The sequence below is a fragment of the Euleptes europaea genome, chromosome 1 (genome assembly GCF_029931775.1).
Source record: "Euleptes europaea isolate rEulEur1 chromosome 1, rEulEur1.hap1, whole genome shotgun sequence".
In the NCBI taxonomy this organism is placed as follows: domain Eukaryota; kingdom Metazoa; phylum Chordata; class Lepidosauria; order Squamata; family Sphaerodactylidae; genus Euleptes; species Euleptes europaea.
This window is the reverse complement of record NC_079312.1, coordinates 115,505,473-115,530,942: the sequence shown is the minus strand read 5'-3', so window position 1 is coordinate 115,530,942 and position 25,470 is coordinate 115,505,473. Positions and strand designations below refer to the sequence as shown.

At 45.8% G+C, this 25,470-nt stretch overlaps 1 protein-coding gene across 1 annotated transcript; it reads right to left on the bottom strand.

The window, feature by feature from the left end:
- Nucleotides 1-76: 76 nt before the first annotated feature.
- LOC130484113 (transitional endoplasmic reticulum ATPase-like) lies at nucleotides 77-19,772 on the bottom strand. Its single transcript, XM_056856997.1, has 18 exons — nucleotides 19,740-19,772; nucleotides 15,047-15,158; nucleotides 14,387-14,559; nucleotides 12,517-12,659; nucleotides 12,025-12,155; nucleotides 11,587-11,718; nucleotides 11,130-11,232; nucleotides 9,909-10,042; nucleotides 8,710-8,845; nucleotides 8,190-8,302; nucleotides 7,306-7,470; nucleotides 6,677-6,799; nucleotides 3,822-4,034; nucleotides 2,899-3,077; nucleotides 2,414-2,543; nucleotides 2,059-2,217; nucleotides 1,106-1,257; nucleotides 77-256 (listed from the first exon to the last, which is right to left on the bottom strand). Exons 1-18 carry the CDS (start codon nucleotides 19,757-19,759, stop codon nucleotides 151-153), a joined length of 2,424 nt encoding a protein of 807 aa, XP_056712975.1. The 5' UTR covers nucleotides 19,760-19,772; the 3' UTR covers nucleotides 77-150.
- Nucleotides 19,773-25,470: the final 5,698 nt, after the last annotated feature.

Sequence of the window (25,470 nt, the reverse complement as noted above, 5' to 3'; positions counted from 1 at the left end):
TCAGCCGTGAGCGGTTTGTTGCCACGTTTTGTACAGAAGGGTGAAAGAGAGCAGGGTGCTGGGCCTTCTGCTCCAGACTTCACGCGAAAGATGGTAATAATAAGCAGAGGGAGACAACAGTTCCAGCAAAAGCAGGCCTTCCCCAGGCAATCAGTTGTAGAGGTCGTCGTCACCCTCTTCCTGGAAAAGGCTCCCTTGGCCGCTGTTGCTTCCAGCGCTGCCCGATCCGCCACTGTTCTGATTTCCTGCTGGGAACCTGTGGAGAAAGAGAGCCGACAGGTGGGTTAAGCACAGAAGAAAAGGGAAGCTATTTGTTCTGTGTTATGAATACAGGCCCCAGTCCTGTGGCAGCCGCCCATAAAAAAAAGTCTTGGCAGGTGAGTTGCATCGTGTGAATGGGCGTAGGCATTCAAAAGCACTTTCCGCTCAAAGTAGCGTGCTGCAGGGCAGACTTCATCCTTACTCAGATGCGCACATTCTGAATGAACAGCTCATTGATGCCCAGTGTTCCCAATCCACAAGTGATACATGTGCACAGGTCTGCCTCTGGATCTCAGCAACTGGATTGCTGTAATGCAGTTCTGTGAACTGTCTTTTGTGGACTTCATCCGTTTTGTTTTACTGCTTTTATGTTTTATTTTAATATATCCTGTGTATGTAACTTTTGTCATGTAAGCTGCCTTAAAAGACATTACTGGAGCACAAATGTAATAAAACGAGACTATGTCATGTTTACTTAGGTAGGAAAGTCTTGGTATGCAGCCCTTAAGACTCCTAATGGGAGTCAAAGTGAGGCCAAAGTCCCAACAATATTTGAGAGCAAAGTCCAAGTTTTAGTTACTTTAGTTATCAGGTACCCAGCCTTAATCCCTTTTATAAGAACATTGTTCCCATTCTTCCGTGTCCTGGTGTACACTGAAAACCAGTCTGGATTTCACAGATCCCCAGGGACCAGTGAGACAAAAATAACTGGAGGGGGAAGGTCTCATAGCCTTTCTACATAAATGACAGCTATGCCAGAGATCCAATACTGTCCCAAGCTGAGAGCACGGATAAATTCTAACTTTGGGGTGGGGGGAGAAGGACCAGATTCTTTCACTAGTACCTGAAGTTACCGAAGCCACGGCTTTGTTGTAATGTTTGGGCAAACATCTCATACTTGCGGATGTCGTTATCACTGACTGAGCGGCGTGCAAAGCGCATTGCTTCCTCAAAGTGATCCCGACGGATCTCCGGCACTGGATCATAATCGTCATCCTGTAAAAAGAAAAACACAGTCAGCGTGGTGTATTGGTTAAGAATGGGGGAATCTAATCTGGAGAGAACCGGGTTTGATTCCCCACTGCTGGGTGACCTTGGGCTAGTCACAGTCATCTCCGAACTCTCTTAGCTCCATCTTTATCTAATGTATTTATGGAAATAGTAGCAGAAAAAGAGGATTAAATCAGTATCTGTCTTCAGCATTCCAAACCTATTATGAGAATGTAAACATATTCTACAGGAAAGGACCTTCCTACCCACAAAATGTACTTTTACAGCAACAATGAGAAGTCCTGCCCTTCCCTACTCTTCAGTGCTGGAAAACATGTGATAAAGGACCTTTCCATCCATTTAATCTGCTCTAGAGCGCCATAATGGTGTAGAGGATAAAAGCAGCGGACTCTAATCTGGAGAACCGGGTTCGACTTCCCACTCCTCCGCAGGCAGCCTGCTGGGTGACCTTGGGCTAGTCACAGTTCTCTCTGAACTCTCTCAGCCTCACCTACCTCACAAGGTGTCTGTTGTGGAGAGGGGAAGGGAAGGCGACTGTAAACTGCTTTGAGACTCCTTTTGGTAGAGAAAAGCTGGGCATAAAAACCAACTCTTCTATTAATCTCATAACTTTACTAGGTTAATGGAGTGGAGGATACTATGACTCCTCAAGATGGGTGGGGGCTGTATACTTTCTGGAGGAGAATGCAGGGCAAGAATCTTACTAAGGGCAAGAATGAGGCTCAAGATTATGGTGAGGAATGTGGCCAGGCTCTGTTGGGAAGCGGGAGAGTCCTGTCCCCATACCATGGCAGCATATTTGTGACGCTGGCGTTCCCGTTCTGCCTTGATCTCCATCTCAATGGCTTCACGGATGGCAAGCTTGCAGGCACGCTGGCAGATTTCAGTGAGGTCGGCACCGGAGAAGCCATGCGTGATTTTAGCCAGATAATTCACGTCCACGTCCTGTCAGAGGAAGACACATACTATGGGAAGAGCCTTAACAGCACAGAGAAAAAATTCCCTCCAAGACATTTACTTTTTCTGTCAGATATCTTTCTCCATTAGAGTGGAGAGCAGATTATGAACCTGGAATCCAGTACACACTTGTAACATCTACTTGCAACTCCCCTCCTCTATTTTCAACCCCACCTTTGCTAACCTTGGCAACTGGTGATTTACGCAGGTTAGCTTGGAGGATAGCCACACGGGACTTCTCATCAGGCAAGGGGATGTAGATGAGCTGGTCCAGACGCCCTGGGCGTAGAATGGCTGGGTCGATGATGTCAGGTCTAGATGTCAAAGAAATATGGAAATGATCTCAAGGCTCATTGGCTGCTACGCCCTGGGACTAGCACTGTGTGTCTCAGCTCAGGAGCAGCACAGAATGGTATATACAGCCCAGGTATCCAATTCTAAACACTCATTTCTAGTGAAATGGTTCTGGTTTGAGTCTCAAGGAGACCCAGCCTATGGCCATCAAGATAAAAGTGGTCAAGTGGCTGAGTTGGCACTGGGACAAAGAGGTCATAAAAATCACCGAAACAGCAAACTGCTAGTTTGAGAGAAGCCTTGAGCACACTCCTTACACACAACTCGCCCCCAGTTTCATCCCCCTGTCCTATCCTTCTGCTTCGGAGGCATCACCTGTTGGTGGCACCAATGATAAAAACGGTCTTCTTGTTGGTCATGCCATCCATCTCAGTGAGGATCTGGTTGATGACACGGTCGGCGGCCCCTCCGCCGTCTCCTGCGCCACCACCCCGCGCCTTAGCAATAGAGTCCAGTTCATCAAAAAACAGGATACAGGGTGCTGCTTGCCGGGCCTGGAGGACAGAAAACGCCAAGATGAGCCAAGGACGGGCCTGCCCATGGAAGTGTCCAGAGGTCACAGGCCCCTGCTTCATCCCAATGCAGTACACTCTTTCAGTGAATGCAGTGATAACCTATCCTTAATTGCAGAAGCTACTCCTTCCAGTAATGGCTATGCTGTCCCCACCCTAGCTCAATGGCAATTATGAGGGAGGGGCCATGGCTCAGTGGTAGAACATCTGCTTGGCATGCAGAAGGTCCCAGGTTCAATCCCCGGCATTTCCAGTTAAAGGGACGAGGCAAGTAGGTGATGTGAAAGACCTCTCTACCTGAGACCCTGGAGAGCTGCTGCCGGTCTGAGTAGACAATACTGACTTTGATGGACCAAGGGTCTGATTCGGTATAGGGCAACTTCATGTGTTCAAGAGCTACACGCTCCTAACCCAGTGGTTCTGAAAGGGTGTGTAGCTAAGCCAATGAGTTAGAGGCGCCAAGTAGATAGACCCTCAGGCTGCCAACGTGACCAGAGCACAGAAACAATAAGCAACAATGCCTATGGAGAACTGAATACAACACTCTACCAGTGACTTCCCTTAACACAATGCTCTGGAATAAGGTGCCCTAAGTTCTTAAGTCTCGAGAGAGTTACATGGTTCATTATAGCCTCTCACTTTTTGGGTCTTCACACGGGCCAAGAAACTTGGATACCCTGTCTCCTGCCCTGTTCAGCTGCCAACATGGCCACCCCCAATCCGTACCTTGTCAAAAACGTCACGGACGTTGGCCTCGCTTTCTCCAAACCACATGGTGAGCAGCTCAGGACCCTTGATGGAGACAAAGTTGGCCTGACACTCATTGGCGATGGCCTTGGCCAGCAGGGTCTTGCCACACCCAGGCGGTCCATAAAACAGAACGCCTCTCGATGGCGTCATCCCAAACTTCAGGAACTTGTCAGGATACTCCACTGGGAACTGGCAAGAAGCAGCAAAAGGTTAAGGATCTGGGACCGTTCCCCTGTCCATGCAGTTGCAGCACTCTACTGGTTTTGTAAGCTTTGAAATACCACATTGCCTCTTTTCTTTCTTGTCTGGGGTCTAGTCTTCCAAAGCTAAGGAAAAGGGAGAAAATAATTCCCCAAATATTTGCCAGTTGGATGTGTTTCCCCTCAACCATTCTGACAATATGGTGGGAAAATACTGCAGTCCCCCGAGAAACAGGGACAGCTTGTTTCTATCCAGTGCCACCATTCCATCATCCTTATTCTTGAACTCTCTACAACAGCAGATCCTGGGCTTTGTTAATACAGTGGGTATTAGTGTTCAGTACATGATACGGTTTTACATACTTCCTGTATTTTAGAGATAATATATATGCACTGAGTAGTGGCTCTGCATATGGTATTAGTGGCAGTGTGTGGAGGGGAACTTAGCATACATTTGTCTAAAGTAGAGGAGATACAGTGTGCTACTACCCCACACACACCTCCTTTGGAGAGATCTGTTATGCAGTACACAGCAACTTCAGAAACACCATCTCAAAGACGGGAAAATTAATGCATGCCTTCTGTTTTGCACTGGTTTGAGAGGGGAAAAGTGTGCAAAATTGTGTGGTAACACTAGGGAGCATCTAGATTTTAAGCTATGCCTAGTTTTCCAGGTGACAGTTATGTTAAGGATAGTCTCCCCCCCCCCAACAGAAATCGATAAAGAGATTGTTACCTCTGCATTCTAAAGTGGACTTCAAAACAGCTGTCTAAATTATTATGTTTTCTACTTGACTACTGTAGCATGTACAACTTGGAACTATAATTTCAAATCACTAGGAAATTTCCACTGGGGCAGAATGTAGCCACTTGGCAGTTAAAACACACTGGCACACACAGTACCACTGATTCTAGGTACAGCTCAGGATGTGTGGACTATATAAAGCCATGCATGATGTGAAACCTAAGAAGCAATCCTAAGCAGGCTACTTATTCAATGGGCCTCTTTCCCAAGAACATATTTTTAGGATTATAGCCCTACTGTGCAATCCTATGCAGACTTACTCCAGTCTAGGCCCATTGATTTCACTGCATTAAGACTGGAGTAACTCTGCAAATGATTGCAGTGCTGATTACCTAAGGGCCAAATCAGATGAGATTCTGCTTGGTTTATATTAACAATCACCGGAGGGGGTGTCAGAGAAAGGACACAGTGCTGAAGAATGAAAAGTCCAAAATGGTACAGCGGGGGGGGAGGGAATTAAATGCCCCTCCCCAGCACTATAGCCTTGATCCAATTCCCATGCCCCCCATAGCTGCTTTGATCTTTCAGAAGAGTGTTATATTCTGATCATGTGCCATGTCCAATTTGGCCCTTAGGCATTACTTTTTCCACTGTGTACTGAATCTTCAGGAAACTAGCCTCATGGAGGGGTGCTCGGAGTTACCAACTTTTAGAAATCATAACCCATATATTTGGAACGTGTTTCCTTTTCTAATCTGTCAACAGTCCCAGTTTATAAAGTAGTGTGAGGACTATGATGGCTTGGGCTTATGTACAAGGACTAAAATACAGCACTTTAACTGGTTTAAATCTCATCTTTCAGTGTTATTTCAGTGTTATTTATTTTTTAAGCAATTCATGCTTTCACATGTGCTTGCCTAGTTAGTGCTTTCTTAGAAATCTTATTTAATGTACGTGAAAGGCAGATGCAACTGCAGTGACAACAAAAGATAAATACAACAAAGATAAACAAAACAAATGTAAATATAAATATAGCACAAATATATCAGTCATTTTCATTCTACACACAAGAAGTCCAGCCTGATACAAAACACCATCAGAAGATAACACGTTCATTATCATCCTGTCTCTAATGCTGAACCTGGCCCTCATGCGGATCAATAGACCCAAAGAATGGTGCAAGTTCAGATGGGGGGAGAGGTATTCTTCTGCATACCTGGAGGATTCCTCAGGTTGCAGAAAAATGAGAACAGTAAAACAAAGGAAATGATTTTAAAAGCAACTCCTAAAAGAGGTACATTGTGCTTGTGCAGACAATGTACTAGAGTGTCCCCATGGGCTAGAACTGGGTGAAGAAGAGTTAGTTTTTATACCCCGTTTTTCTCTACCATGGCACAGAGTGTTAAGCTGCAGTACAAGCTCTGCTCACGACCTGAGTTCGAACCCAACAGAAGTTGATTCCAGGTAGCCGGCTCAAGGTTGACTCAGCCTTCCATCCTTCCGAGGTAGGTAAAATGAGTACCCAGCTTGCTGGGGGTAAAGGGAAGATGACTGGGGAAGGCACTGGCAAACCACCCCGTAAACAAAGTGTGCCTAGAAAACGTCAGGATGCGACGTCAGGAATGACCCGGTGCTTGCACAGGGGACCTTTACCTTTTACCTTTACACATGAAGGCAGCTGGGTGACCTTGGGCTAGTCACAGTTCTTTTAGAGCTATCTCAGCCCCACCTACCTCACAGGGTGTCTGTTGAGGGGAGGGGAAGGGAAGGTGATTGTAGGCCAATTTGATTCTTCCTTATGTGGTAGAGAAAGTTGGCATATAAAAACCAACTCATCTTCTATTAAGAGTTTGTGCTAGTTTGGACCACACCACAATCCTACTGACCTGCACCAGCTCCTGCAGCTCACGTTTCACTTCCTGAAGACCCCCAATATCTTCCCAGCAGACCTGTGGAACTTCCACTACAGTCTCACGAAGTGCTGAGGGGTTGCTCTGGGCAAGAGCCCACTGAAAAGAAGGAAAACAGCAGAGCTGTAATGTAACTGACATGGAGGCACAAAGTGCTGAAATCAGTGCCTATATGACAGAGGTCATAGCTCGCCTGGATTCAATTTTCCAGATAACTGTCCACAAGGAAATCAGAACATACCACTGGCATAAGATAGAAATGGTGCCCATAAAAAAAGGAAGATACAAGTCTGCAGACAGGCCTGAGGAATACATTTCCAAGAAGGAACAGGATTAGATACTATTTTTAGTTTATATGAAAAAAAGTACAAGCCAGAGGAAGTGACACCTAGCTTAGGAGGGATTTTCTGACCTGGATGAAAGGAAGCTGTCAAATACCAGAATTAGAAACTACAAATCAACTTGCAGTTCTTGGGAGCAGGATTGGCACCCTTTTTCATATTTTGAGAGGCATAAATCCATAAGTGAAAGACACAGGTTACTACCGTCAAACCATTCCACCTTAGCATCCCATTCTTTCCATTGGAACGATGGAGCTGGCCTACCTGAAAATCATCCATGGTGACGGCCATGGAGTTAAGGATGTCAGCATCAATAGTGTCATCCTCCAGGTCAATGACATTCATCTTCTTCCGGATTGCCTGGAGTGCTGCCTCAGAGCACAACGCTGCCAAATCAGCACCCACATGCCCATGTGTCTCATTGGCAACCTGCAGAAACAGACAGTTTGTGTTGATGAGGGCCTGCCTCTGTGAGTGATCTTTAGGACAACATTTTACAGGGCAGGTACTAGAGCCCAAGGATCAATGAATCATTCATTGCCTGGACTCAGAGAGCCAGCTGCCACAGCTGGGTGCACAAACAGCTGTTCTAAGCAAGACACACTTTAGTTAACCTCAGGCAATGAAGAATGCTCCATAACACACATATCATCCTATGCACAGTGCCTTCTGGATCTGTCTGTCTCTTCTTCATCACGTGTCTCAATGAAGTTATAGATGCTCCAAGCACACACAATCCTGAATGTATACTGAGGACTCTCTAGTTCTCTTGAGCACCCCAGTTTTTTCTAGTATTCAAGCAACTCAGAACTATTATCCAAGCACCTCAACTATTGCCTTTCACACAATTGCATTCACGCCTTTGTAAGGAAGGGCAGGGCTTTGCTCCACTTCCCAGATATTTAAGGCGGGTTCCTACACATGATGAATGTGGGAAACAACATCCTTGAAAAACATTGCACTTGAAGGGATATGAAAGTTAACTCTATTGTTCTTGATGGCCCATTCACACCTGCCAGTTATGCTGTGGTACTAATAAACATGAATGTGTGAATTTGCCATTTCTAAACTCCAAACAATACATACATCTTTGACTATCTCTTGAATCCACTCCTCCTCCACACCCAGCTCCAATCCCCATCCTTTACCTTCTCCAGATCTACATCATCAGCCAATTTCATGTTCTTGGTGTGTATTTGTAAGATTTCCAGCCTTCCCACAGAATCTGGGATCCCAATGTCAATTTCTCGGTCAAAACGCCCTGTGGAATAAAGAGGGGCAATTATCGCACAAGAGCCAAATTGCCAAAATCACGTCTTTGTGATTCTGTCCACAAAAGGATCATACCTGATAGTTAAGGAGCCAAAGAATTAGAGGGGGAAAATCACGATGTGTGCAGAGTTGGTGGATTGATGGGAAGACTAGGGCCTAATAGGTTAAAACAGGAGGGCTAGAAACCCGCAATTCAGAAAAATCAACTCCTTAAGGCTGAAAGGCAGGATACGGGATAAAATAAATGAAGAACATTGGATGATCCCCTTCAGTTTGTGTCTTTGGAGAAACCTGTGGCAATGGGAACCTGATTTCTTCCTGACTGTAGTGAAGGCACATGTCCAAGAGAGGGGCATGTCTGGGACAGGTTGATGAGAACATGGAACATTTCCCTACCAAACCGACGCAGGGCAGGATCGATACTGTTGGGTCGATTGGTGGCAGCCATGACTATCACATGCGAGCGCTGCTTCAGGCCATCCATGAGTGTGAGGAGCTGAGAAACAATGCGGCGCTCCACTTCCCCGTGTGTCTGAAATAGGAGTAGGAACCGGAGATGAAGACACTTGATTACCCACAGCACAAGTGACACACTCCCTCCCGATGCCCATTCTAGAAAAGCTAACAATCCATACTGATCCTAAAATTGTGAGCACAGCGGCATCCTGTAAAATTGGTATAGCTTCTGAAGTGTATTGGGGGGCCAGTGATTGGGTATCTGTTCCTTGTTGTAGCACTAAATCCCCTGTATCTGGATTCATGTGGGATAATAGAATGAGATGTTGCAGGGGCCAGCACCACATCAGCCCTCTAAAACAAAGGGACTGGATAAGGATGAAAGACTTGTGGCTGGAACCCACTTCTCCACCAAGAGCATGAAGACTGCAGTGGATTAAGGTCTTCTTCACAAGTGGCAGGTTCAGGATGTTTATGATGGGAGTAGAACTTCTACAGCACAGATCTTCCTAGTGTCACACTACAAGAATCTTAGACGGATGCAAAAACAGAATTATTTCCATTCCACCACAGAACTAAACATCTCCCAGAGATGGGTTCACTCCAGTCGCCTATTTCTACTTTCCTTATATGCTGGCCAGCTTAATGTAGAATTGATATTGATAGCCCCCGAGGAGAGAACACATCTCCATTTTCAAAATGACATAGCCAGGACCAAAAAAAGAAGGCAGAGTTTGCCTGTTTGGAAGGAAGAGAAGGAGCTTTATTGATATGGCTTTCACTTAATGCTGAGAAGTCCCTTGGGACAGCTCTTTATACAATGTCTTGCTCCAGTCATCCAGGGATCCACACGAACACATGAAGCTGCTTATACTGAATCAGACCCTTGGTCCATTGAAGTCAGTATTGTCTACTCAGACTGGCAGCAACTCCCCAGGGTCTCAAGCAGAGGTCTTTCACATCACCTACTTGCCTAGTCCCTTTAACTGGAGATGCCAGGGATTGAGCCTGGGACCTTCTACATGCCAAGCAGATGCTCTACCACTGAGCCACAGCCCCCCTCCATTGTCCAGTGCAGAAACGCTGCTGTAAATATTTCTCTCTGTTTACTTTCTGCTTCCAGGGATATCAGCGCTTACCTTCTCCCTCTTAGGAGCAATGGCATCCAGCTCATCAATAAAAATGATGGCTGGAGCGTTCTTCTCAGCTTCTTCAAATGCTTTGCGCAAGTTGCTCTCTGACTCCCCAGCTAATTTGCTCATGATTTCGGGGCCTGAGGAACAGCAAAAGACAGTAAACAAGAGCAACCAGGATCCTTTTCAGAGTAAGCAAAGAAGGTACCTAAAGAGTCGCTTGGAAGGTATATAAACTGTACATTACCAGGAAACATGAAGCCAGCCTTGCCATACCTACTATGGCCACAGCTCAGGAACAGTTAAGTTCCAAGGGGCAATGCGTGACGCACCATATGCACTGATAGCACTCCAAAGCCCTTGGACTTCAACGGACTTAGAAGGGTGCAACTTTGTTTAGGATTGCACCGTCAATCTCACCATGCATTTCCAGATGGGGGGAGCTGGAGTGGGATGCGCAGGATCGATGAAGATTGGCTGAATGGGTTGGGGCTTGGAGAGAAGGCAGTTAAGGAGAGGCATGATAGAGGTCTATAAAATAATGGTATGGAGAGAGTGGACAGGGAGAAGCTTTTCTCCTTCTCTCATTATACTAGAACGTGGGGTCATCTGCTGAAGCTGGAGGGTGAAAGATTCAAAACAGATAAAAGGAAGTATTTCTTCTTACAACGCATAGTTAAATTGTGGAACTCCTTGCCCCAGGATGTGGTGATGGCTGCCAACTTGGAAGGCTTTAAGAGGGGAATGAACATGTTCATGGAGGAGAGGGGTATTCATGTCTACTAGTAAAAATGGACACTAGTCATGATGCAGACCAATTCTCTCCAGGATCAGAGGAGCATGCCTATTATATTAGGTGCTGTGGAACAGAGGCAGGATGCTGCTGCAGTCGTCTTGAGGCACTGGTTGGCCACTGTGAGAACTGCTGGACTTGGTGGGCCTTGGTTCGATCCAGCATGGCCTTTCTTATGTTCTTATGAGTTTTCCCCAAGACACTCACCCATGAAGTGGCCATATACTGAGTTAGTCCATTGGTCTATCAAGATCTACTCTGACTGGCAGCAGCTCTTCAGGGTCTCCGGAAGGCATCCTTCACATCACCTACCATCTTATCTTTTTAACTGGAGACACTGGGCGAGACCTTTTGCAGACCAAGCAGACGCTCTCCTGCTGAGCTACTGCCCCTACCCCTTCCTTTCTCCTTCCGATTCATATCATCTCTCTTACCGTTGATAAGAAAGAAAAAGGCTCCAGTTTCATTTGCAACAGCTCGGGCCACAAGTGTTTTCCCAGTGCCAGGAGGACCATAAAGGAGAATCCCTCGTGGAGGCTAAGGAAGAAAGAGATGCAGCAGAGTCGTCATACAAGAGGAGCAAGGTATGTGGCTCACTCCACAGCAGAACTGTCCCTCAGAAGGGATCGGTTCAAGAAGGAAGCTGGGGCTAAAGTATTAGGTAAGGAAGGAAGTCAAGGAAACCTGCAATCTGGGAGAACAGAAGCTGTCTTGTTATTTCAGGGATGGAGGCATATATTGCGCACAGTCCAGTCTGGAGATACGCATGAAGGATAGAGGGAAGGGCCATGCTGCCAATAGTGAAATATTTTACGCATTCTATAAATAATTAAGGGTTATGATGAATCTGGAGACTTTTATGTCCTGGCTTTCCCGCATCCCCCCTTGTACCTTCACACCAATAGCTTTGAAGAGTGCCGGATGTCTCAATGGTAACTCCACCATCTCCTTAATCTGAGCCAACTGTTTACGGCAGCCCCCAATATCATCATAGCCAACATCATTGAGGTTCTCCTCTTCATCCTGCAAGAACAAAGGGGTGAATGGGAAGCATATCCTGTTATCTCAATAATAAGCCCCTCACCACCATCTTTCCAGACACAGCCTCCTCTATAGCTCCCAGCGTCCTGACTGTGTCCAGCTTCTCGCTTTATACCCCTTTTCTCCAGATATATTTATATGTGGGGTAATCTTGTACAATGGATCTCCTTCTCAAAAATCCTGTGCCCCATGCACTGCCTAGACACGGGAACAAGTGTCCCGGTGGCAAGCATCCCAGCAAAATCCACCTGCATGCTGAGCCACCCCCCCCCCCTCCGAAATGCAGACCTCTCGTTTGATGGGCTCTCCCTCACAGTGGATGATGGTGTCAGGAGCCACGATGCAGTGAGGGGTGGGATCCACCTCAACCACCTTAAACTCCACGGCTCTCATTCCACCTCGCACCAGGAAAATGTCACCTGGGAAGATCAATGGGGAGCACGTTGTTAGTTTTAGAGGTAGAAAATCCATTGGACTTATCATAATTTAATGACAAATTAAAAAAGGAGCCCCGTGATAAAGACCGATGACACAAAACAGCTTCCTCAGTTAATAAGCATAGACCCCTTGGGCTGCCAAGGACCCTCCTCCCCACCACCAAATGATGAGAAAACAATTTTCTAATTACCCTTCCAGTTACTTAAGAGCGCCCCCTACAAGCCTTCTCTGCAACTCCCTTCCAAGCCCCAAAGACGTCTCCCAAAATTCTGTCCAGCCCACTCAGCCCTTTTCCTTGTGGCAGCTCTCACAGGGTAGTGAAGTAGTCTTGTCCCTCCGCACCTTTGTGTACAGGTCGATAAGCCTCCAAGAAGTAGGGCTTGAGGTAAACTTCAAAGAGGTTCCCTGTCATGCCTTCAATGGTGTCATCGATGGGTAGTACGTGGATCCGCTTTCCATACTTGACGTCTGGACAGGCCTGCACACTGCACAGAGGAAGGCTCGGCTAGTCTCTGCCACACAGCACAGGACCTCTTAGGGACAACCCGCCAAGTGATCTGCTGGGTAACTGTATGGAAGTACTCACTTAGGCCTGTTGCCCTTAAGGTGGCTGAACTTTGGTTCAAAACTGTAAGCTGCTTCAGTGGTTCAGGCCTTACAAAGGAATGTTTTCGGTTGCTTCTGATTTAACACCTGTAAAGCAACCCCCAGTATGGACCTCGAAAGTGAGCTCTGGCGAGTTTGGTGCTTGCCTCCCTAGTTATTTCCACAGCTGCAAATGTTAATTAATCGCTGGACCATGGTTGGTTCTGGGGTTGCCTAAACATGCTGGTGAGGTCACAAAACATCAGCTTTGCCCCAGCCAGTTCCTTTTACCTTTTTCCCCCTGCTCACTTTTAGGTGATTCCTATTTGGACTGCGACATCACTTTGGGAACATGGCATGCTTTGTATATCTTCGAATGCCAGTAAGCCTTTGAGATGGTAAAAAAGGTCAAGGTCCCCTGTGCAAGCACCGGGTCATTCCTGACCCATGGAGTGATGTCACATCCCGACGTTTCCTAGGCAGACTCTGTTTACGGGGTGGTTTGCCAGTGCCTTACCCAGTCATCTTCCCTTTACCCCCAGCAAGCTGGGTACTCATTTTACCGACCTTGGAAGGATGGAAGGCTGAGTCAACCTGGAGCCGGCTACCTGAAACCGACTTCCGTTGGGATCGAACCCAGGTCGGGAGCAGAGCTTGGACTGCAGTACTGCAGCTTGCCACTCTGCACCACGGGGCTCCTAAATTGAGATGGGACATTGGTAATTATGGCCCTTGTAAACTAATTAGAGACCTTTAGCTAGAGGGAACATCAGTTCAGACAGTTAGGGAATTGGAAGTTTCATAGTTATTAAGAAGCTTTGCTTGTAGTGACTTGAGAGTACTTTGGTTCTGTTTCAGCTCTCTCTTAATAAACTTTAATATAGTTTATAAAGCTGACGTGTGGAACAGCGTTTGCTTGTGAGTACACTCCCCCAGAGATGAACAGGAGGCTGGGGAGACAGGCCTTTGAGAAAGGGAATGCTCTTAGCTTCATTAATCCAGTGAACCGCACCTTGCCTGCTTGGAGTGTGGAGGGGCTGTTTCAGTGCTCAGAACCAGGGGCGTGAGGTTCTGGATACATACAGTAACTTGCCCCATTTGCATTAATGCAGTGGCCTTTTCTTTGTTCCAGTACTGTCTCCTTATTTATTACTTCAGCAGCTATTAGGTAATAGCTGTATTGGGCCCTTGTGGGTGGGGGGGAGAGAGAAGGTAAAGATAGTCCCCTGTCAGGGAAAGATAGCACCGGGTCATTACTGACCCATGGGGTGATGTCACATCCCGATGTTTACTAGGCAGACTATATTTACAGGGTGGTTTACCACTGCCTTCCCGAGGGAGGAAAGGCAGTGTACAAACATTTGAAGTTAATGAATTTACATATGCAAAATACCAGTAACTAGGGCTATTTTCCAGGATTACCAATGCTCTAAAACCTCCACATTTATCCCCACATTCTGTAATGCAGCTCCTCCTTGTGGGGAGCTTGCTGCACAGTATATTCTCTAGCCCTTTCCCCCTCCAAACAATATGTTTTTGCCACAGCACATGCCTGGTGCCCTCTACCAATACTCTACAATGCAGTGCATTCTATTGAGCCCTCCCATTACCTCTGGTCCAGCCTCACCTGACCACATCTCCAAGGCGCACGCGGAGGTTGTTGCGGGTGACACGGTTCATGCGAATCTTCTCACTCTGGCAGGAGTCGTCTGTAAGCACGATGCACACAGTCTCCCGACGCTTCTTCCCTTTCAGCAGCACTGTGTCCCCACGGAACAAGTGCAGTTCCTCCATCTTGGCCTGCAGAGAACCAGAGAACCAAACTAAAGTAAGAAAATGTCAGTTAGCAATTATGCCACTGTGGATGTTTTAAGTATGATGCTGTGCTTTTGAGTGTCCATTCATGCAGTATGCAAGTGGGATGCCTGTGTTATACAAATATGTGCCAATTGTGGTTTTTTTGTGATGGAAAGTGAACATTACAACTTTTCGCATGTCTGTTCACATTCTGTGTTTGTATTCCTGGAGTAAATCAAGTATATAGAACGCCTTTCTGTGTCTCTGATGCCTGCTGGTGAAGATATATTTATGTGTTCATAGCATGTGCTTATACGTTTATTAGGCGTGGCATCTGAGAAGAAAGCATGACTGACTGACTGGACTACCTATGGAGCAAAGGGCAATTGTGTAGAAAAGTCCGCGCTTAGCTTGTTTGTGGGGAAAGGAGCATAGTGCACACTCAGGTCCGCTGGCTGAAGGAAAGATGGAGCAGTGGGTTTGTAGTTACCTGAGACAAGCACACAATACTGTTGTCTTCATTGGCAGCTTCATCCACAATGAGACGGTTAGGACGATGTTTCTGGCGCAGGATAGCAGTGGAATAATCCTCTCCTTTGGGGCTGTAGGGAAGAAAGGGGACTGTTTCACAAATCCGTAAACACGGGGATGCTACATTGAAGGCAAAATTCAGAGAAGGCCTTGGTGCTCCTGTCCAATGAGAGGAAAGGAAAAATAGGCCAAGAGAGAGTTGGGTGGTAATGAAAGGCCCTGGCATCTGAAGGCTAAATTAAGAAGAACAGAAAGATAGAAAAGGATCTTGGAGAAGATAAAAGGCCTGCTTCTACTCCAAGCAAGACAGAGCATACGAATACCTATTTTAGCTAAGGTTCAAACAGAGCCGGAGAAAAGTGTACTGTCTCTTTAATAGAGGCTTAACGTGAGGAAATTGGCTAGTGAAGCCTTTCATAGCATGGAGGCAAATAACATCACCTGGTAAATAACATCCAATTAAGCCACTATTAAGAGGGCAGGGCCCTGACCTGGATGGCCCAGGCTAGTCTGATCTTATCAGATCTCAGAAGCTAAGCAGGGTCAGCCCTGGTTAGTATTTGGATGGGAGACCACCAAAGAATACCAGGGTTGCCGTACAGAGGAAGGCACTGGCAAACCACCTCTGTTAGTCTCTTGCCACGAAAACCCCAAAAGGGGTCGCCATAAGTCTGCTGCGACTTGACTGCACTTTACACACACACAAGAGGGCAGGACTTTCCCCCCCCTCCAGGTAGTTGGCAACACTATTTATAGCCCAGGAAGGGATTTTGTGGATGATTCATATGGCTAATTTTTAGTCTTGTTTTAAGCTACATTAATGTTTTGTCATTTCATGTTGAAAGAGAAGTCATTTACTCATCTTTTTAAGGTTTCCCATTAATGCATGGTACTGATAGCTGTGTTCTAATTCAATGTGACAAAAAAAATTGTCTAAGGCAAAAAAACTGCCTAAGGCATGACATACCATAATGAAGAAAGGAAGCTACAAAGGTAGAGGACATTACAGTAAAAAGGGAGATGGTACATACAATAAACATCACAGTATTATCTCTTACATCCTTTACATATGCAACCATGGCTATTAACGTTTTTAGTGCATTATAGACCAACCTCTGAGTTCTATGAAAACTGGAAAGTATTTTTAATTATATAGCTGTTAATAAAAATAATAGAATGTAAAAATTTAAGTAAGAAATGCATTGTCAGACATGCAAACATAACTCAAAGAAGCTATAATCGAACTGAAATTACAAAGTAAGTTCCAGTGCAACGTAAGAATTTGAAGTGTATGTACGTTTTGTTTTTATCCATTTGAAAAATTGAAAAAAAAATATTATCCCTTACAAAAGCAACCGCCTGAGCTGTTCCATTATACCACTGTTCTAATGCCTTTATAAAAATGGCCACCTGAACATTTCAGTTTTGCACATTTGGCAAAATGATAGAAATGTGGGGGGTCTTCTTAATCATCACAGGCAGGCCCATTCCACAAGGCAGGGACCACCACAGAGAATGCACGTGAATTAGCAGTTGCCGATTTTTACCCATTTGCAGGATGGCACCCTGTCACTGCAGCATATAACAGGAGTTCCTGTAGATATATTGGTTCAAGGCCATTAATAGCATTGCAGGTGATAATCAGAACCCAGAGCTGAACCCAATGAGGATTCCCCAATGTGGCTCCCACAGACCTGCCAGAGTTTCCCTCAGTACCTGCTGAGCTTGGCAGAAAGTGGGCAGGGCCATTGTAGGCAGGGTTTGTTACTGGCTGCTCTAATTCAATTTAAAGGCTTTTCCATGGCTATAACAGCAGCCACCGGAGCATCAGGAAAACTCATAAGCACCCAGATATATGTTCTGTTTTTCCCATCTCTTTCTCCCTCTGGCTTTCCTTCATTTCTTTTTATTCCCCTTCTGTGAGTATTTTACAAAGAAAGGAGGGAGGTATCGGGTTTAGCACTACGGTACCTCCTGCAGAAGCCATATTGGGCTTGGGTCTGTCTCCTGTAGAACCCCTTTTGGGGTAGCATTGACCACCCGTTCTCAAATTCCAAAAGCATCCACAGGCTCAAAAAGGTAGGGGCCCCTGCAGTAAGTGATCGGAAACCTATGGAGTATCTGCAGAATGGGTGTGACATCATGCACATTCGGATTTAGGCCTGATAGTAGCTGAGCTGCAGTGTTCTGTACCAACTGGAACTTCCAAGTTGTCTTTAAGGGCAAAGCCATGTAGAATGCGTTACAGTAGACTAGAATCAAGGTAACCATAGCATGGATCCATATGGCCAGATCGACCAGATCAAGTCTCCCCATGTGGAAACATCACGGTCAATGGCTGCTTTCATTTTTTACTGAAAGTAGCCTGTGAGTCTAATATTTTTCTATTTCGATGCTAAAGCCTTCTATAAGAGCACAACATTATGTGAGAATTGGAAAGGGGGAAGGGTTAGGGCAAACCTTGACAGGTGGGTTGCATTTACTAAATTGGGGTGCTCTTTAAAGTTTTAGTGGGGCAAGAAACTAGATTGACAGCAAGGTTCAAAGGCCTAATTTTGGATATATTCAAGATTAAATTGCAAAAAAGCAGTGTATTTTAACAAGATTTGGTGGATTGTTTTTACATCTCATAAAAAAGTCTCCTTGGGAATAATCATATGGAACTATTTTACATACATTTTAAAAAGTCTTCTGAAAGACAGTGGGGGAAGCAACAGAGTCCCATTCCCCAATCTCCCTAATTAGCGCCAATCTTCCTTATATTGCTGGAGTTATTCTAGAGATTCCTTTGACATTTGTACATTTCACAAGTCAGCACGCACTATTGCAATGGAAACTGGAGTGTGTGTGTGTGTGTGTGAATGGTTGGGAAATCGCTGTCCCCACAACGAAATAAAACACGAGTCCTCTGTTACCTATCCCAACAACCATAGTGCTACTGTAATGAAAGCTATCAAGAACTGCAGTAGACAAGTAACACCAACAATTGTGCCTTTAAAAGAACAATTTGACATCTCCCCCTTTTCAATCTGCTGGCATAATGTTGCTAACAGAGACAATGCATTGGGTTAGTAGAAAAGGGCAAGAGTCCAGTAGCACCTTAAAGACTAACAAAAATATTTTCTGGTAGGGCATGAGCTTTCGTGAGCCACAGCTCACTTCTTCAGCTGAAGAAGTGAGCTGTGGCTCACGAAAGCTCATACCCTACCAGAAAATATTTTTGTTAGTCTTGAAGGTGCTACTGGACTCTTGCCCTTTTCTACTACTGCAGACAGACGAACACGGCTACCCACTGTGAATAATGCATTGGGTTGTTTGGGGGGGGGGGTTTGCTACAAATTCCAGGGGTGTAGTCTTGTTAGTCTGTGGGAACAAAATCATCTTGCAGCACCTCGTAGCCAAATACAATTATTGTGGTGTAAGTTTAGCCCATTCTATGAGGTGTCTGACCAAGCTGGTTCAACTCATGAAAACTTGTGCTACAAGCCTGTGGTTTTTTTTTTTTTCCTTTGCACGGTCGATTCGGAGGGAGGAGAAACGCAAATACCCAGCTTCGTGTTTCTCAAAGGTCTTGTGTCCAGGGCAGATTCCAGAATCTATAAATAATCCTAGCAACCTCCCCGTCCTCCATGCCCATGTTGTGCGATCACCGTCGGATATAAACATCAGCTGCCCCGTGGCCTGCTTTTCCAAAACAACCCCCTTTGGAAATACCAGGGGGAGAAAAGGCCTCCCCACACACAGCGCTGAAAGAAACCCGGATCCGAGCCAAAGGTAAAGGCATCAGCAAGGCCCCAAACGCACCCTTCATGGCAGGGGAACCCCCTAAGATGCCGCCAGAGGCTAAGCATGGGAAAACAGGCGCTTGTGGAAAGATTATGAGTAATTGAGGGAGGTGTAGGGAAAGTCTTTATATTTTATTTTTTATCTATATATGTATGTATTTTTAACAATTGTTTATTAGAATTTATACTCTGACGTTTACCTATATTGGTTGTTGAATACTTTGTCTAATCAGTATAGAAAAATAATAAAAAAAAAATTAAAAAAAAAGGAAAACATGCGCTTGTGGAAAGTTTCCTCCAGGCTTCCTCGCCAGCAGGGCCGGTGCCAGTCATTTTGGCACCCTAGGCAAAGCGAACTGCTCGTGGCCCCCACCCCCATTGCTAACCCACTTTCCAAAACAGAGGTCTTGTAGGGGAAAAAATAAAAGCACACAACTTTTTAGAAGAGGTTATAATTAACGATATGCCAGAGCGCTGTCGTGGTGCTTATCTGAAAGTTAAAAAAAACATAAATTGTCAGTGGCGTTTTTCCCCAACTATTTCCAGCGGTGCCCCTGAGGCCAGTCCTGCGCCCCAGGCGGCCGCCCAGTTCGCCTGAACGGGAGCGCCGGCCCTGCTCGCAGGGCCCAGTTTACAGCTCAGGCGGCGCATTCCGTCCCCTGGCCCTTTAAACCCCCCCCCCTTCAGGCCAGAGGGCTCCCTCACCCGGCAGCTGTCTCTAGTACCGGTAGGGGGGGGGTTAAGAAGGGGAGGGGGCGACGGGAAGAGCGTCAGATCCCCGATTTCCAACCGTCCCGACACCCAACCGCCCAACGGTCCCTCCTTCAAACAAGAGAGCGGACAGCTCTTGGTGGGGGAAGTACTTACTCCCCTCCCGTGGCTGGCATGCTGGCTGCTCGGGGCCCCCTTCCCGGGACGCTGCCGCTGGCTTCTGCCTGCTTTCCCTCCGGGCCGGACAGGACGCTGCCCGGCTGCCCTGCTCCGCCGCTTCTGCCTGCTCACAACAGTTGGGAAACATCCCAGCTCGGGGCCGCCCCCCTCCCCCCGCGATCGGGGCCCGCCCTCCCCGCCGCCTTTGCCAGGACTTTCCCGAGCAGATGGCCGATGCGCGAGCGCCGCTCTGGCTCGATGCCTCTGGCCTTTACGGATTCATGACCATGAGCGCCCATGGCCACCGGGCCCTTTCGGCGCCGGGCATGCTGAGGGTCGCTTAGACTAGCGCAGGGGTTCTCAGCAAGGGGGGAATTCCCCCCCCCAGGGGGGGACTTTTAGGGTTCCAGGGGCGGGGATTTGGACCACGAATCAGCAAAGTGTGATGTCCTGTAGATGATGTGCAATCTGTAACATTGTAGTGTTTGTTTTTTTGAGTTAGACGACCTTGGGAAGGGGGGAATTCTATTCTGAACAATGGTGAAAGGGGGGGGGGAATGGAGCAAAAAAAGGTTGAGAACCACTGGACTAGAGGGGAGATATGCCGAAGGGGCTTCAGCGAGTCTTGCGGGTGGGTCGGTCGACTAGCGTAGCTCGCTCACCCACGAGCTCTCGACCGTATTGCTGCGCACGTCTCAGAACTGCAGGGCGCTGTTGGCGGGATACGATTGGCGCCCCCCGGCCCTGGCTGGATGCTTCCAGAGAGGCTGCATTTGGGGCACAGCGGTGAACCTCTTTGCAGCAAACCCCGTTCTGTTTTCACCCTTTTAACTCCCCCCACAGAGCTCATTCCCCGTATTGCTCGATGTGCATTTTCGGGGGGGGGGGGCTGCGAGCCCGCAAAACGTTCAATACGCATAAGAAACAAAGAACACGCATTTTTTTTATTATTATTATTTTTGCGTTCCCGGTAGCAGTTTAGCGGTTCGGCCGCTTTACGCATGTCACGTGACTGCCAGACCGGACCTTGTTTTGGTGAACCTTCGTCCGTAGTTAAACATCACAAAACCTGCAGGTGGCGCTGTTTTAACGTTGCGTCGGTCGCTCCGCCCTTGGAAGACCTGTGGTTGGGCTTGTTCTGATCTATGGCTTCTATTTGCAGAGTAGGCCTGTTGCTATGTTTTGCCTGTCTTTTTATTAAAAGTGGAAAATAGGGACGCAGAGTACAATTGCGTATCCATCGTTTTACACGTGGCAGTGTGAGACTGGCATGTTGTAATGATTTGCCTCAGCTGCGTGCATTGTGAAAGCTGGAGCTGGCTCTGTGGGTGGTAATAGGCTGCACGGAGGTATACAAAAGGAATAATTTTCATGGGGTCCGGAAGTGTAAAAGAAAAAGCAACAAGCAGTTCTTAAAAGCCGTTATGAATTGCTTGACCAATTTGCTGGCCATTGTTTGACCTTCTATTTCTTGCCATATTGGTTTGGACTTATGATTTACGAAAGCCTCCACTGCCTGCTGAGTACTTGGAAAACTCCCTGGCGTATTGCCCAAAAAAGATAGCAGAGATGAATATATCTGAAGTGGTTAAAAAGTATGGAAAATATACTTTAAAGAAATTCTACAGGAAGTATATACTGCTTCCCACATTTCTCACTGGGAGATATTCTGATGAGCATAGGCAGACTAAATATTAGATAGCAAGGAGACTTATCCAGCTAGATGTATAAAGGACATTTAATCTGTAAATTAGCTCAGCCTGCACCAGTAAAATTCAACCAGAACAACAATACTTACAAGGTTTCCAAAAGGGCTTTTCTCCATTCATGTGAAAGAATTTCCCCCAGTTCCTACAGCAGATGCTGGAGTGTTATGAATGTTCCTAAATAGAAATGAGAATTGGAATTTGAAAATCGAATGCTGTGTTTATGTAACATTGATGGGAGCTGGTTGGAAATGGGTTGCTATAATTCTAAAAAAGAGTTATACAGAACTCACACTGCTCCGTGAACCATAAAATCTTCATGGACTATGGAAGTAATCCTGGAGGGTTTTTATAGCTTGTTTCTCTAGTAAATTGCCAGTGATGCTTTTTATAATTATTTTTTTTATCACAATATCTGTTATCTCCCTCCTACCCTTTCCGCCCATGGGGCTAGCCAAGGGTTTGCTGAAATTGTATAACCAGCCCTTGGTTTGGTAACTAATCCCGTCTGTTTGCTGTCTTCCATATGCCCAGGATGCCTGTGTGGGGGTAGGTAGGGGAATGTATCTGGGCTCCTGGCACAGAACATGACCAGATGGAATCCCATGCAAGGAACAGCACTGAGGATGCAATAAAGCCAACACAAGCTGCTCACGGTCCTGGTTGCTCAATGACACAAGTTTGTGGATGCTCAAGATGAACATTGGCACAGGTGAACTGGGTATTCATTGCTTTGGAACTATGTGACTGCAGGAAAAGATGTGCAGAGGTCTGAAACATTGCCAAAACATGCCAGTCTGGGGAAAGTTGGACCGCAGTTTGTAGTCTACTTGCAAGTAAACTGGGACACTAATTGTGAGAATCAGCAGAGACCTCAGTGTTGCAGTTGGTAGCAACCAGAGGATGCTTGCAATCGGAATAAGGCAAACAATTAAGTAAAAAGAGTCTTCTACCAAAGTTGTTACCTTTTTGTCTATGAACACACTGAGAAAAAAGTGAGTTGGTTTTGAAAGAAGTATGCTGTTGTAAAAGGCATGTGTATGCTCTGGGGGAAGCCATGATTGACCAGTAATTCCCGTCACTTGTGAATGCTTTTAAAAACAACAGGTGGCTTACCTAATGGTTCCTATAGATCTGAGAGAGATGCTAAGAAGGGTTGTGGGATATATATTATTGTAGAAGGTGTGGTGGGCTACAGCCTTTCAATTACCTTTGTGCAGCAAATGTGGACATCGTTCTCAAAAAGCTGTGAACTGGTTTACTGAATATTCTGGCTAACCTGTCATGGTTCTCAGGGCCAATCAAAACATGCTCACACTAGTTTAACTAAAAGGCGAAGAATGCCTACCTGGGAATACATGTATTTCCCTGCTACTCTTGAGGTAATCTTCAATTACCTGTTGCAATATCTTTAAAGCCAGGTAGATCCAAAAGAGTGTATTTGAATTCTAAAGTGAAGGCAGAATACAGGATTTCAGATTCTCCTGCTGACACAGAAATCTACTAAATGGCCTTCTCAGCCACAGTTTCTGATTGGTAAAATGGGACTAAATGTTGTTCCATTCAATTTATTTATTGCTTTCCCCCCTCTCCTTCCCTTAAGTACCATAAATTAGGGTTGTATACATGGTTCTTTTCTTCCCCTTTCCCATTTATCCTTCCAACAACGGTTTGAGACAGGTTAGGCTCAGAGACAACCAGTGAGTTTCATGGCAGAGTGGGGATTTGATCTACATTGTTCATGGACTGTTTTAGAGTTATTTTAGTTATGGCTTTTGTATGATATAGATTTCTGGTAATAAAGTGAAAGACTCCTGCATTCAGCTAGTAATTGTAATGTGTTTTTTTTTAATCAAGATGTTCCACTCTTTACCATTTCTAAATACTGTTACCAGAATAAATGTGACTGGGAAGATCTTCAGAAAACATGGGGAAACTTTTCAGATATTTTGGGCTATAGGGGTAGGATGAGTCCAACAGAGGGTGCTACTGCACAAAGAAAACCTGGAACAAAAGTCCTGGATGTTACCTAGGCTGTTCAATGACTTTCACACATTACCGTAGTGGTGGCAAAGCAAATTTGCCATAAATTACTGTAATTTAGCTTGGGAGCCTCTGCCAGTCTTAGCTCCCTGATAAGTGTGTCTGCATGATGTATGTTTCTCATATTTTACATGTTTTTGGGTGTATGTCTTAAACAACAGGCCTTAACCCAATTAAAGTTAGTTGTAACGGAGGTGGCAATACTAGCTACAGTTTTGTAGGAGTAGCCCTACTGGGCACAGTGAAATTTACTTCTGAGTAAATACGCATAGGATTTGGCTGCATGTCCCATTGAAATCCATTAGTCATCATTAACTCGTCGGATTTAGGTAATTTAGTTGGATTGTGGCCATCATTTAAAGTGGCTCTGGTGCATTAGGGCAAGTGCAGAGATATTTGTTCCAAATTCAGAGACAGGGTTATGTAGTTCCATACAGTTCTTTAGAGCTCCTGGAAAATGAAAAGCCAAGAGGGAGTATCCAATGATTCCACTAGTGCACTAACATTGGCAGTCAACAAAATGGTCAGGAAGTCCATGTTCTCCAGATTAGGACATGATGAGTGAGGTTTGATGTTTGTTGCTGTAACCCGTGGTCCTCTCAGTACCTCTGCATAAACTGGGCTGGAAGGGATCCGGGGGGGGGGGGGAAGCTTGAGCTTATTAGCAAATTTGTGAATCTCCTTAGGGAAGTCAACCATTCATTTTGAAAAGTGTGATCCTCTCCTAAGGATGGCATCTGGATCCCAGGAGATGGGTACAGTCCCTTTGAAGAGCAATGCTAGATCACAAAGCAGTCAAGATTTGTATGTCCCTTAAACCCACTAGTTATGCTTCTTCCCCCTTCCCACCTCTTAACATCTCTTATTTGTCTCCTGGTTCTCACAATTCTTCCTTTCACTACTTGCCTGTAATGTCTGTTGAATTGTATAATTAGGAATGGCAAGAAGGATGCTCAGGCTTAGGGCTAGGCCACTCTGGACAGTGGCTGTGAGACTGAGATTTACCCCCTCTTCCTCCTGTCCCCTCAGGTCTGAATGAATGGAATGGTTTTATTTTGTAGTGGATCACATGGATGGCACTATCAGAAACTGAAACATGTTTCTTATTAGACTGCCATATTTATGTGTTTATGCGAGAGAGAAATTCTGAGTCAGAAAACATCTTTGTGCTTCTTCCCAAAATAAGTCTCCCCTTTGAAGCATGAAATAATTGAGTGGGAAGGAAAACAGAGTTGTGGGAAAAATGTTATCCCTTTGTTGATCACACATTTGGAAAGGCAGAGAATCTGTGCTAAAGCTGCATTTTTTGCCATCACGTCACAGCTGACTTATGGCGACCCTGTAAAGTTTTCAAGGCAATAGACGTTAAGAGGTGGTTTGCCATTGCCTGCCTCCACGTCATGACCCTAGTATTCCTTGGTGGTCTCCCATCCGAATACTATCCAGGGTCAGGGCTGAGTGTGTGTGTGACTGGCCCAAGGTCACACAGCAAGCTTCCATGGCACAATTGGGTATTTGAACCTGGGTTTCCCAGGTCCTAGTCCAACACCTAACCACTACACCATGCTGGCTCAAAGATTTATACCCACAAGAAAAACAGATACCTATATGGATGTTAGTGCAGTAGGATAATTCTTTTAATGTTACAGTTATCATTTTCCTTCCAAAAGTGTAATTGTGATTGGTGTGTTCATATGACCAGCTACCACCAGTGGTGTTCATTTATACATTTATGTGGCCTGGGAGTCCTTTTGCTGATAATTGCAGGAATAGTTTAGGAGTAGACAGAATATTTCACTGGAGCCCATACCTGATTACTTGGTGAGCAACAGGGCTTGATATGGCCACTTGTGATGTTTCTTGTGTATATGAAGTCCTTTTGAAGGTATGATGTGGAGGCATGGTCCAGTGTTTCCTGATGTCATCTAGAGCTATTCATTTGGGCTGGGCTTTGTCATCTTGGACTGTCTTACAGGAGT